At 44.7% G+C, this 13,635-nt stretch overlaps 1 protein-coding gene across 1 annotated transcript in view; it reads right to left on the bottom strand.

Moving 5' to 3' along the window:
- The window catches only part of LOC138145256 (dedicator of cytokinesis protein 5), a 129,960-nt gene extending 117,159 nt beyond the window's left edge, over positions 1-12,801 (bottom strand). Inside the window, exons 1-4 of the mRNA XM_069066898.1 lie at positions 12,723-12,801; positions 9,478-9,607; positions 7,174-7,246; positions 1,441-1,583 (exon numbers count right to left, since the gene is read on the bottom strand). Of these exons, the coding sequence (XP_068922999.1) occupies positions 1,441-1,583; positions 7,174-7,246; positions 9,478-9,607; positions 12,723-12,770 (394 nt within the window). The 5' untranslated portion in view covers positions 12,771-12,801. The remainder of the gene's footprint in view (positions 1-1,440; positions 1,584-7,173; positions 7,247-9,477; positions 9,608-12,722) is intronic.
- Between the last annotated feature and the right edge of the window lie 834 nt (positions 12,802-13,635).

Here is a 13,635-nt window from a genome sequence, read left to right as displayed (position 1 = left end):
GATTCGATCTCCAGGTCTATCTCAACACTGGAGCCGGTGCTCTTACTCGCTGTGCTACCTGGCCGCCCCGGGAACAATACTCTTAAAGGTACTGGCATGTATGTGTCCCAGTAATTCCAGGACAAGTAATTTTATCAAGTTGTGGTAATTTTGGCAAGTTGTGGTAATTTTGTCAAGTTGTATACTCTCCCATAGTTATATATCACAACTTATCTTTCAGAAAGCTCATAGGATCACAGACATTGAGTTTAACTCCTATTTTTTACACATGAGGAAACTGAGGCACACTTTTTTTTTTTTGGAAAAGGAATCTTGTCCAGGATTACATAACTAGTAAGTAGCTAGGGTGGGATTTGAACCCTGGTATTCTTAATTCCATCTACAAGTGCCCTATCTACCACAGTCCCTTAGGTATTTGAGGGACAGTTTTTGAGAGCTGAAAACATGAGAGGTGAAAAGATGTCATTGTGTGGACAATCTGGTAATGAGACTCTCCAAGCTTAGCAATAGTGTACCTTAGGTAACACAGAGGCAGGTGCCTTTCTAGGTCAGCAGGAAGTCCCAGAGGATGGTAGCCAAAGCACATCCTTAAAGAAACCAGGGTCATTTCCAAACCAGGAAGAATACAAGTGTAGGGTAAATTCAATAATTAAGATGTTACCTATAAATCTATTTCCTACTTTTTTACCCGGGTTTCCTGTGTGATCCTGGGTAAGTTTCCCCACCTACAAATGAGAGGTTAGGAATAGACGACCCCTGGTTTGTTTTCCAGCTCTGGAGCTGAGATTCTAGGATTCTTTTCTGCATTTTCCCAGAGTCAACACCGAGAAGAGGCAAAAGCACAAGAATCAATGGGACACTCTAAGAGAGGGATGCTTATGATACGATGCCCTGAGTGAGCTACTAAGCCTCCAAGAGTCTCAGTTTCCTAATCTGTAAAAAAGTGCGGTTGGACAAGATGAATTCTGGGCTCTCTTCCAGTCTGATTTCTACAACATGGTGGCCTGAGTGAAGCGGTTCTCTAAATGTACTCTTGGGGGTCCCCAAGACCCATTCAGAGGCTGATGAGGCAAAATGATTTTCATGATAATACTAAGACTTAAAATTTTTAATCTAGTAAATAGCAATAACTTCAAGCCACATAAATAAAAGCCCTTTTGAGTCCTCAATAATTTTTTACGAGTATAAAGGGGTTCTAAGGAAAAAGTTTTGAGTTCACTCCTGGGGGTGATGGCTGTTTTTTTTTTTAACAAATAGAATCTCATTTGCCATTGGATGGTTCCTAAGACACAGATAATCACTGCTCAGTATAGCTTACATTTTGACAAAAAAGTCAACATATTGAAAAGGGAGGAGTCTAAGGGTCCCCCTCTACAAACATCATCCCTTTCCCCAGATCCTCTCTCCACCCCCCCTGCCCAGTCTCCCTCACTTTGGTACCTTGTCCTTTATGATTCACTTCCTTGGCTGCGATCACTTTATTTAGGACTGATGTGAGGGGCTCATTCTCCCCGATCACATGGGAGGTTATCAGGGGCGACATGATAAGTTGCCTCTGTCGGATGTAGGTTTCCATAGCAATCCTGAGAAACAGAATAACAGGGAGAGGCAGAAGTGAGGAAAGAATGACTCCAGAGTGCAACCTGATCCAGACCTGGTCCCCGCTGGGAACTTCTGGAAACTTAAGCGCGGTCACACCCACTCTCCCACCAAGGATGGTCATTGCCTGGTTATTTCTTTAACCCTTGCTCACTCCCACCCCCGTGGGGGTCAGCTTTGCAGAATTAACTGTTCTTTGTAATGATGCAGTCCCTACCGTCAGCAGTTGGAGTTTGCACGAGTTCAGAAAAGCAAAGAATGCTGGAAGTGGAAGGACCTTAGCACAGAAAGCACAGACCGTCAGAGCTGGGGCTGTGGCCCTGGGCAGGTTAGAATGAGGATTACGTACAGATTATCTGGGATAATTACGTACAGATTAGCTGGGAGGGACCTCATAGCTTAGAGCAATCAAAAAAAATCATTTAAGAGCTGGGAGTCAATCAGTTAGTCAGTCAATAAGCATTTAGTAATAAGCCCAAACTGTTCCAGGCACTGTGCTAAGCATTAGAGATAGAAAAAGGAGACCGAAGAGGGTTCCCACCCCCAGGGAGCTGACAATCTAATGGGAAAGACACCAAGCACACCACTCCGTACAAACAGGCCACATACAGGGTCAAGAGGAGATCATCAACAGAGAGAAGGCGCTAGAAGTAAGAGAGCTTGAGAGACATGTCAGATGCGAAAGGGCTCTTAGTCCAAAGAATGTCAGTGCTGGGGGTCCCTAGGGACTGGAATGTCAAAAATTGAATATGGCATGTCAGTGTTAGAAGGGACCTTAGGAAACAGAGCATCAGAGGTGAGAACATAGGATCGCAGGAAGCTTAGGGGTGAACTAAGTTTATTTTATGAATGAGGAAAGTGGAGCATTGAGGACTGAAGTGATTTGTCCATGGTCGAGTCAACAGGTGTTTATCCAGGGCTCACCATGTGCTGAGCACCATGCTGAGGAAGAAAGAACACGAAGGAAGGCAAAACCAGCCCCATCCAGACAGTGTGGGCCTGAAGATTGCCTCAAGCCCAAATCAGCTGGATTTGAATTCCCCATTCTGGCTGTTATACTGTCTATAGGGCTATCAGACTTAGAACATATTGTAATGTGAAGGGTCTATAGGATGAACAAGGAAGGTAAATGTCAGGCCTGGGAAGAACCTTAGGGCCAGAATGCTTCATTTGGATGAGACCTTAGAATACAAGACATCAAAGCTAGGTGAAACCTTAAAATACACTGTCAGAACTGAGAGAGACCTTAGAACATAGAACGTCAGAGCTATGGGGAAATCTTAGAATGCAGAATGTCTGTGCTTGGAATGACTATAGAAGATGATGCAGTCTCCCTACTTTACAAGTAGGGAAACTGAGTCTCAGAGCCTCAAAGGAACTTGCCCAAGGTCAGCCAGCTAGGAAGTAACAGATAATCAGGAGTTTTCTTGAGTTTGGAATTATTGTTCTCAGATTCCCTCATCCCTCTCTTGACAGCCTTACGCCTCTCTCCTCCATCAGCTGCTACAATTGGGAGGGGGGACATCAACACCGCTGGAAAAGCCTGCATACAGGCTTCACTTTAATTATTCCCGTCAGGTTGAAGAGCTAATGGAGCACTCAGAGACACCCCACCTCCCACTGGCCCTCTGGAGACGCAGAGCTCCCTGGCCCATCAGCCCAATGTGCTTTGACAGCCTCTGGCCTCCATGCTGGAGGCTTTGTTCTCCTGCCCGCTGGCCATGCCAACTTTCTTTGCAGGGCTCAAAACTGAGGTCTGACTCCAGGGGAAGAAACAAGCGACAGGGTATTCACAAAAATGTGCTGCCATCTCCACCATGCCCACAGAACAAGGCCTTCTCAAAGCTTCCAGGGGCTGGCAGAAGACACCCAAAGACCCCTCTCATAGGCCAACACACTGTAAGGCTTTTGTGGTGTGTTTGGAAAACTGCTGCCAAAAACGTCAGCGGGTTAAATGCCAGAGACTGCGATTTGCCTGGTGAACAATTTGCAGTGGTCGCTTTGAGCAGGGTAGGCAATAATCAGATTAGGGCCGAGTTCCCCAGGACCTCAAAGACTGCATTATGACAGCCAGGAGAAAGTCATGGCCATTGGAGAATGGCTGGCTCAGACCCCAAGCAGGCCTCCCAGAGGGCATTGTTCCTCTGCTGCAGAGGACAAAGCCAGGCCCTTCACAAGAGCCACTCTCAGAAATGAGACTTAGAAGGGACTCGAGGTCATTCAGCAGAACCCCCTTGTCTTAGAGGCTCCACAAAAGCCCTGGCTGTCCCCAGGTCACACAGGTAGCAAGAAACTCAGCCACAAGTGAGAATTCTGAACCCAAAGCCATGAGTCAATGCCATTAGAGTCAACAAATGCTTGTTAAAGGCTGTTATATGCAGGGTGCTAGGCCTGGGGATTCAGGCAGCTTGCACTCACTAGGGAGGGAAATGGCATCACGTGGGCACAGGGAAGTAAATGTGAGATACAGAAAGAAGGTAAGGGGATATTGTGCGAAGAGCCCCGGCTCTGCAAAAGCAAAAACAAAGTAATTCAAGGTAAATTAGAGGCAGCTCAGTGGTTAGAGTGCTGGACCTGGAGTTGGGAAGACCTGAGTTCAAATCCAGCCTCTGACACTTACTAGTTGAGTGACCTTTGGCAAGTCACTTCACCTCTGTTTGCCTCAATTTTCTCACCTTTAAAATGGGAATCATAATAACCCCTTTTTCCTAGGGTTGTGGTGAGAATGGAATCAGATAACAATTGTAAAGCACTTAGCAGAGTATATGGAACATAGTAGGTGCTATATAAATACTAGTTATTATCATTATTAATAATAATTTCCAGGGAGAGAGAGAGTGCTAATAACTCAGTAGGGTGGGGAGAATCAGGAAAGGTTGTGAATGTTTAGGGGATGACACCTGGGCTGTGCTGAGAAGGAAGCTTGGGTTTCTTTGTAGAAGGCCGGAAGAAATGCATTCCAGGACATTTGAACAAAGCTACAGAGGTGGGAAACTTAATAGTCATCTACACTGAACATCCAGCTGGTTGTGTGGACTGGGAAAGGATGTGTGTGATGTAGAGTAAGAAGCCTGGACAGGTAGGTGTCAACCAGACCGTGGAGGCCTCGAGGGCCAGGCTGAAGGGCTGACGTCCGCCTCACTTGTAAATAAGCATACCCTCCCCCCAAACCCACAGGAGTCATTAAATGTGTGCATGGCATCCTGGGATCACAGAACTGGAGCCAGAAGGGCACTGGGGAGCTGTCTCCTCCAAAGCCCTCACTTTACGGATGAGGAAACTGAGACCCAGGGAAGTTAAGTGACCTGAAGTCAATACTCTTTCCATTGATAATAATATAACACTCTCCCTGATATTTCTTAAGTAGGCTCCTTGAGGACTCTCTCAAAGGGGTCTTTGCTTCTGCCATCCGTAAATGCTGTGGAATACCTTGAGCATTGTGGAATTACTCGGTATATTTCCACCAGAGACTTCTACCCCTTTTGTGGTTATAAAATACACCCAGGACACATTCTACTTATTCACTGGTGAACAGTTTGGTTTTGGACGCCCTGAAACTAGACCCCGGATTACTGTCTGTAAGGGTTTATTTCTCTCACTCTGACCCGAGAGATCTAAACTTCCAGGGCAGATGCCTAAATAAATGAATAGTACTCATTAGTTATATATTATTATGTTATATTGTGTTATATTATGTTACATTGTTACATTATATTCTGTTATGTTATATATTATAATTACAGCACAGTATAGTATGTATTATATCATTACTTATATTGTCTTATTCTCCTAGCAAGGAGTAGGTCAGTAAAACACATTTCCTTTCCGTGCTGACATCCACTCTGCGTCCCATTTTCTGCATACATTACTAACCCATTATTCCCCATACAAATGAACTGGGACAAAACAAAATCATTAAATTTCGTGACATAAAACCAACTTGGCAGTTTTTACAGCATTAAAGGTGCTTTAATATTGGATGTGTCCTAGGCTGCAGTGGCATGTTCTGCATAATGTGTGTTCCCTGGGTGATTCCCCCCACTTTATCCCATCTCCCCCTTGTTGCTACACAACCACTTGTGTGCTGTCTCTCTCCCACCAGACTGGGAGTCCCTTGAGGAAACAGCCCATGGCTTTGCCTTTCTCTGTGTCCTTGGTGCTTGGTTAGCACAGTGCGGGGCACATAGTACGTTCTTAATAAACACTTGTTGGCTTGACGAGGAAGGAAAATATTTCATTCTGTCTTTGTGTTTCCTGTGTCTAGATCAGTGCCAAGAATGTACTAGGTTTGAAGAAATAATTCATGACTGATTGAAACCCAGACCTCTTGATTCCAAGCCCAGAGATACTTCCACTGGAGAACAATTATTATCTTTCTTTTCTAAGGAGGAAAGGGAAGCTACGAGCAGTTAGAGACTTTTCTCAAAGTCACTCAGCACAGTACCTTGTAAACATTAGGAGGATAATAATTGCTTATGGACTATTAGCTCATCCTCTTCACAGAGGAGCAGGATTGAAGGAACAAAATAAATGACTTTTTGCATTTTCTAATTTAGGAAATGTTAAGCTTTTTGAGGTGCCAAGGACCCCTTTGGGAGCCTTGTGAAGCCTATGGACCCTTCCTCAGAAAAATGCTACATTCATAATCAAAGGAAATACTAAATTTTAGTTAGAGGTCAGTGGAAAATAAAGATACATCTGTATATGGACATGGACGTATTTTTCTTTTTCTGATCCAAACTTCTGGATTTCTTTCAATCTGTCCATGATCATCTGGGGGGGGGGGCGGGGTCTTAAGAAGCCCCTGATCCAAGTCTTTCTCACTGATGACAAAGGGAGTGAGGAGTGGGAGCCTTCTTCTCATTCACCATTTTTACCCTGGAATTCAGAACTCCACCAACATAGGGAGCTTTGCTCAGGCTGGAGGCCCATGGACAGATAATGAGTGAACCCCCCACCGCCAGAACTCTTTTGGCTTCTCTGTTCACACGAATGCTTAATAAATGCTCTCAAGTTAAGAGCACTACTTTGGGGAGGTAGAAGGTGCATCCATGTAGAATGTGCAGATTTTGAAATGTGGGGGATGCACTTAGTAGGTTTGTTGATTTCTCCCCCTTTATCCCTCATTTTCTGCATAAAAAAAGAAATTGTTAAATTGGAGAGTTCTCTAGGAAGAGAAAAGGGGAGGGCTACAGAAGAAGATATGAAAACAAAAGATGAAATAAAATATTCTTTAAAAAGATAAGGCAGGGTAGGGAATTACTTTTCTTATTTCTATCAACCCTCTGGGGGAAAATGAAATTCAGTTCTTGTTGACTTCTTAACTGGCAGAGTAGAGGCTGTGAGGGTTGTTGCAGACAGGACGTAAGCCTTGGGAAGACACTAGTCTGGACCGCCTCTGGTCTGGGCCCTTCCAACTCTGAGACTCTTGTGTTTCTTTCAGAGATGTTTCCTATCTCTTCCCGGACCCATGAAGGTCTGTCTACCTTCATGGAGCGAGCATGAGCTGCCGGCTCAGTGACGGGAGGGCTAAGACAGGGTCCACGTTGGCTGGGAGCTGTGCCAAGTACTTACTGCTGAAAGGGAATGAAATGCTGCTTTTCTTCATCATCAACCTTCCCGTGTATAATATCAGTAATATCCATCACTAAGAAAGAGATAAGGGCAATTAACGAGACGAATTGCTTCATGTCTCCATTAATTACTATGGAAAACGATCTCATCCCTTCCCCCTCCCTGCCCCCAAACACACAACACCAGAGAGGAAAGGTACATGGCTTAGTTTTTTCCCCTTGTTTCATTAATAATGGGATTTCTAGGCGTATTACACAGTGAAGGATAGGGCAAGACCTTTGTTGCTGTTTGATGGAAGCACCTAGGTGTTACAGTGGAGAGTGCTGGACCAGGAATCTGGTTCTGATGTTGCTAGCTATGTGATCCTGGACAAGTCACTTAACCTTGATTGCCTAAGCTTCCTCTTCTCTAAAATGGGATTATAATAATACCTAACCTCTTGGGATGGTTAAGATAAAATAAGTTATTTTTAAAGCACTTTGCAAACCTTAAATGATATAAAATGCTATTATTATTATCATTCATGAATAAGACCTAACCTCTTGGGATGGTTAGGATAAAATAAGTTATTTCTAGAGCACTTTGCCAACCTTGAAGTGATATAAAATGCTATTATTATTATCATTCGTGCTGCAAGTATAATCCTTTCAATGCTTTGTATCAGAAGCAGGTTTGAGCGTCATAGGGTCATAGGATATTTGAAATGGAAGGGAAATGTATTTTGGTCTCAACCTCTGATTTCATTAATATAAGGAGCTCCCTCTGTCAACACAGATGGGTGCCTGATAAGCAATGTATTGTCTGGGGCCTTGAGAGGTTAAGTGACTGGCCCAAGGTCCCAAAGACACTAAGCATCACAAGCAGGACTCAACTCTGGCTCTGCATCTCTGAGGTCAACATCATCTAATACCAAATCCAAATCTGAATCCAAACTCTACAGAACAAATCCCCTTAATAACAGAATTTGTTCTGTAATAATTGGACTTAGTCAAAAGGCTGCACCCAAGGATCTGGAGATGTGTATGTATATATTTTCACATACATATACATGTGTGTGTATTTCCATGTATACGCATGTATGCATGTGTATCAATCGATCTATTTCTAGATAGCATTTCAAGGCAATCGATGCCCATTGGAGACTTCTAGTAATTGATTGCAGGTGGGGAAACTGAGCTCAGAGAGATGGGCTGACCTGCCCAAAGCCCAGTTAACTATTTATTATTTACATACACTCAGATCAATATGATAGATAATTGAAGAATAAAGTTATGACACATTCGTATAGTCATTACTATTTAAGAAGCATGTATCTGTGGCTTTCTTTGGAATCAGAGGGTTTCAGTTCAAAGCCTATTTTGGATGCTTATAGGCATGTGCTCTGTGACCTTGAACAAGTCACTTTACGTCTTGGTCTGAGTTTCCCCATACGTAAAGTAGCTGACGCGGAATGAAGTAAGAAGAATGAGAAAATTAGCATGGAAAATGAGCACCACACTGACAGTTGGAACAACAACCACAAACAGCTGAGACGAAGCTGCAGAATACAGTGACCAAAGGGAGATCTGTGAAGAGCCTTCTTCAGAAGTGGGGGGCTATGGGTGTGGAATGCTGCGTATCACACTCTGCCCCCATGTGTGACACTGACCCTGCTTGTTCCCGATGTGATGGTTACTGTTGTAAAATTAAAAGAAAATTCTTACTCTTTTTCACGATCTGTGCCAGTTCAGGGAGGTTGGGAAGAGGTATACAGAGAGATTTGTAGGGGATGCAAAAATAGAAGGTCTCAATTGCCATTCCCTTTTTTATATTAAATGAGGGGGCTGGAATCAATGCTTTCTGAGGTCTCTAGCCTTTAGTACTGTGCCTGCCTCTCAGGGCACACAGCAGATGCTTGTTGATTTGACTTGACTGTCAGGACTCTTCCAATTCTAGATTTACAAAGGACCATGGAGAAACTTCTGGAACACAGGATGATGAAGAAGACAGCCCTGGCCTTTGGGGAACTCACCTCTGCTGAGGGAGATGGGATCAAGCCTGGCCAGAAGAGGGGAGAAAGGGGAACTCCCTCCCTTCTTGAAAAAAAAGTGGATTAGGGGAGAGGAGCTTTGGATTTACTGTCAGACTTGGCCGATGTTCCTGTTAGCTTTGGCAAATGGCTTTGTTTCCACACTTTTCCTTTCTTTTTTAACTCTTTAGTACAAGGGAGGATCCCTGGGAATAGCCGTCAGGAAACAGTAAGGACCAGCCAAGTGGGCCCCTCAATGCCTGCACTTTTAGCCCCTCCCAGCTCCGTCTTCATACCTGCCACCCCAAAAGGCCTCCGGAGGCCACAGGTGTGCTTCTTCCCCTCCTTCAGCTCCATGTGGCCCACGCGGATGATCTGGCACACGAGGCTGATCTTGGGCCGGATGAGGTCAGTGCTGCTGAGATCCTGGGGGGACAGAGGAGAGTGTGTGAGGGCACATGGGCCGAGGTGTCCAGAGAGTTCTGAGTTCTGCCCCCTCCCTTTATCGTTTCCAACTGTGCATCAGAAGGACCCCGCTTGGGATCACGGAACATAACTTAGAACCACTGGGGGAGTGGAGAGATCACATGGGCCCTCTAACTTCCCTCCACCTCAGTTTCCTCATCTGTTAAATGAGGCCTCTGAGGTCCCATCCAGCTCCAGAGCTGGGATTCTTCTCTCACTCTCACCCTCCAGATCGTGTCTTCTTTCTATGGTGTGAAGCTGCCTCTGCTTCTGAACTGAAATGAATGATTCCTTCCTCTCCCACTCCTCCCCACACATGCCCAAGAATGCTCACGGCACGAGAATGGAGAGCTTTGTATACATGCAAATGAAGAATTCCCAGCCCTACTCATAACTGTTTCTCTCTACTACACCAATTCACAAACACAGATCACATCAAGACAAAACAATCAATCCTCCTCAGTCCAAGGAAACCTGAGTCTAAGAAGATGCAGTCATCAGGATGCCCAATGGCCCATTAGAGCCGCTGAAAGGCTACCACGCAGCAAGGGATGTCTGTCACAGTCACCCCAAGGCATTCTCCCCCCTGCATTATTTTATCTGGGTTGGTTTTATTTTTGTTTCTGAAGTAGAAGGAGGCAGAAGTTCTAGGTTTGGATGCTGCCTTTATTCTGTACTAGGTATGTGAATGGGAAGAAGCCATTGAATGTGGCAAAGCTTCACAACGTTCTCTAAGACCCCAAGTGTGGATGCGCTGCTATTTGTAGTTGGTAGAAGGTAACATGGTGCAGCGGTAAAGGGAGATTTAGTCTCTGCGGCCCCTGAGTTGGTCTGGAAGGGTAACAAAAGGATCTAGAAATTGGGCAAGGTGTTTGTGTCTTATTTTAGCTTGACTCAAACTCTGGAGGTGATTGGAGTGCTGTAATGTGAATGTAAATTTTAAAGATCTTCCCTGCCCCTAGGCTAAAGTGCACCAGAAGCCTGGGGAGGGAGGCTTGTTTTTCAGTAGATACTTTTTGATTGGCCAGTGAGTCAATAAGGTTGTTACATTCTCTGAGCCAGGAGAAGGCTATATAAGCCCTGATGTGTAGCTTTGTTTTGGGACTTACTTTGAGAAATGTTCTGTGATTTGATCTGAATTCTGGGAAGCCGTTGTTGAGAGTCCCCCGGCTTTGAAAAACCCAGAATGTGGAAACCCAGATGTTGACTGGGTATGGATGTAATGGTTGGACAGTTTGGAAATCTGTCTACTTGATGTTTCTGTCTTGATAATTCTGTCTGTATGTTCTGAAGTTCGGGGTGCTGATCTTTTTCCCCTGAACTAGGTAAATGATATACATCTGACTGATTAAAGTAAGCTTGTTAACCCATTTTGAGTTGCTTTCCTTTAACAAAGCAGATCCAAGAACCTGTGGTAGCTGCAAACCCTGAGGACGCTTGGGGTGCTTGCTGCTACAAGTGCACAGTGGAGTCAGTGGCCCAGTGGATAGAGAGCTGGCCTCAAAATACAGAGATCTGGGTTCAAATACAATACATACCACCTTAATTTAGACATGAAAAAAGAACAGGGGGCTTCAGGGGATCCCTGGACAAAGACTTGGGGAGGTGCTAACCTCCCTCTCCACCCCCACCTTAAAGTCTGGGGGACACATCTCCAATAGTCTATTGAGTTTAAGCCAAAAATAGAAGGGTTGGCCAGGTAGTCAGAGTGCACAGTGAACTCCATTGGTATCCCGGAGGTGGAGAGGGGGGAGACCACGGGTATGTAATGTTGCATACACACCCATATGCAGTGTATCAAGTGGGTAGTATGTTAACTTTTTTTTTTCTTTGTCACAAATGGAGGCACATTGGATGTGCTACACTCCTCACTTCACACCTGGATTACTGCAATAGCTGGCTGCTGCTCCCTCTCCTCTCCCCCCACTCTGATCCTTCCTTCATTTAGCCACTGATGGGATTTTCCTAAAGCAAAGGTCCAATCATGTCATGCTTCTCTACTCAATAAACTTTAGTGGCTCCCTAGGGCCACTAGCATCCAATACAAAATCCTCTGTTTGGCATTCAAAGCTCCTTATAACCCAGCCTCCTCCCATTTTTCCAGTCTTCTCACACCTGACTCCCCAGTAACCTCGACCTCCTGGCAGCTCCCCAAATGAGACATTCCATCTCTCAGCTCCAGGTGTGTTCTCTGACCTTCTCTGATACCTGGAACGCCCTCCCTCCTCCATGATAACGAGTGGCCTCACGGACCTCCTTTAAGTCCCAACCAAAGCCTCCTCTTCTACAGAAAGGCTTCCCCAGCCTCTCTCCAGTCCCGGGTCTCGCCTCTGTTATTTATCTGAGTTACCCATATACAGCGCATCTGTGCATACTTGCTTGCACGTTATCTCCCCCACTGGACCGTAAGCTTCTTGAGGGCAGGCACTGTCTTTTCCTTCTTCCTATATTCTCACTACTTAGCGCAGCACCTGGCCCATAGCAGGTGCTTGGAAAACGTTTACTTATTGATTGATTGACTGATGAAGGGCAGTTTTCAGAAATCACCACGATATAAAAACAAATAGCAGCAGCAACTTTATTTTCAAAAGGAGAAAATGTGAAAGATAAACCTGTCTATAATTAACAAATAAATGAGGGAGAGGCAGCTAGGTGTGCAGTGGATAGAGCACTAGCCCTGGAGTCAGGAGGACCTCAGTTCAAATCTGACTCAGACACTGACTAGCTGTGTGACCCTGGGCAGAACACTTAACCCCAATCGTCTCCTTAAAAAATGAATGAATGAAAACAAAATTTATTTATCCGTACATAAATACATACGTACACACACACATATATACATACATATGTCTCTGTGTATGTATGTATACACACAGACACATGCATACATATAAATCGGGAGGGGAAGAAGAAGAGAATTCAAGCGGTCCACTAAGTTATGGGAGGACCTGGCCAAAAATCTCCCAGGATGGTCTATAATTTGCCCCCAATGATGAGATCATGGAGCATATTCCACTGGGCATACACGGCACCTAATGAAGGGGGAAACAGAGATGATAACCAGCATGGGACTCACGGTAAAGACAGCCTGAAGATTGTTGAGCTTCTCGATCTCCTTCGGCATGCCATTGCTACCCCAGCGGATCAGGTAGTTCTCACTGGCAATATTAAAAAGAGAAATACAAGACTTGTCATCAGGAAATGTCTGGGAAGGGGGGACTGGAGTAGGACTCATTAATCCTATCCAGCAGGCAAGAACAACATCACCCTTCCTTGTTTGTATTTCACCTGCTGCCTTACCCAAGGAGATGGAGGACACGAGGCAGCTGCCAATGGCCTCCCTCCTCAAACTCCCTTCTGCTCATTGGCTGTGTGTTTTGTCTATAATTAAATAGGTAGAGGTTGTTTTTTCCATAAAATACAAGTTTCTTGAGGGCAGGGACTATTTCACTTGTCTTTGTAAGAAAGCACAGGGTAGTGAATCAAGGGTTGGATTGTAAAAGTCATGAAAACCTGGGTTCAGATCTGGCTTCAGAAATGTACTAGCCATGTGACCTTGAGCAAGTCCCCTAACTTGTTTGCCTCAGTTTTCTCATCTGTAAAGTGGGGATAATAATAGGACCCATCTCCCGGGGTTACTGGGAGGATTAAATGAAATAATATATGTAAAGTACATTATAAACCTTAAACTTTAAAGTGTTAGTTACTACTACTACTACTACTACTACCACCATTAGTAGCATTAGGAGTAGCAGCATGGTGCCAGGGCCTAGCATGGTGCCTGACACATAGTGGGACTTTAATAAAAACTTTCCCCTCCTGGCCCTCTACCTGATTTTCTGGATTTCAAAACTATGCCTCTGCTGCCATCTAATCCTGGAACATCCAACTATCCTTGTGGGGTTTTTTTCACCCTAAAATATACCCCTGTAATACCTATTCCTTTTTTGTATTTGTGAGTCCCTTTTGAGGTCTCCATTTCATGAAGT

The sequence above is a fragment of the Petaurus breviceps genome, unplaced genomic scaffold, assembly GCF_028583685.1.
Source record: "Petaurus breviceps papuanus isolate PSGF00001 unplaced genomic scaffold, PetGlider_PUasm1.0 139, whole genome shotgun sequence".
NCBI lineage: Eukaryota > Metazoa > Chordata > Mammalia > Diprotodontia > Petauridae > Petaurus > Petaurus breviceps.
This window is presented reverse-complemented; position numbering and strand designations above follow the sequence as displayed.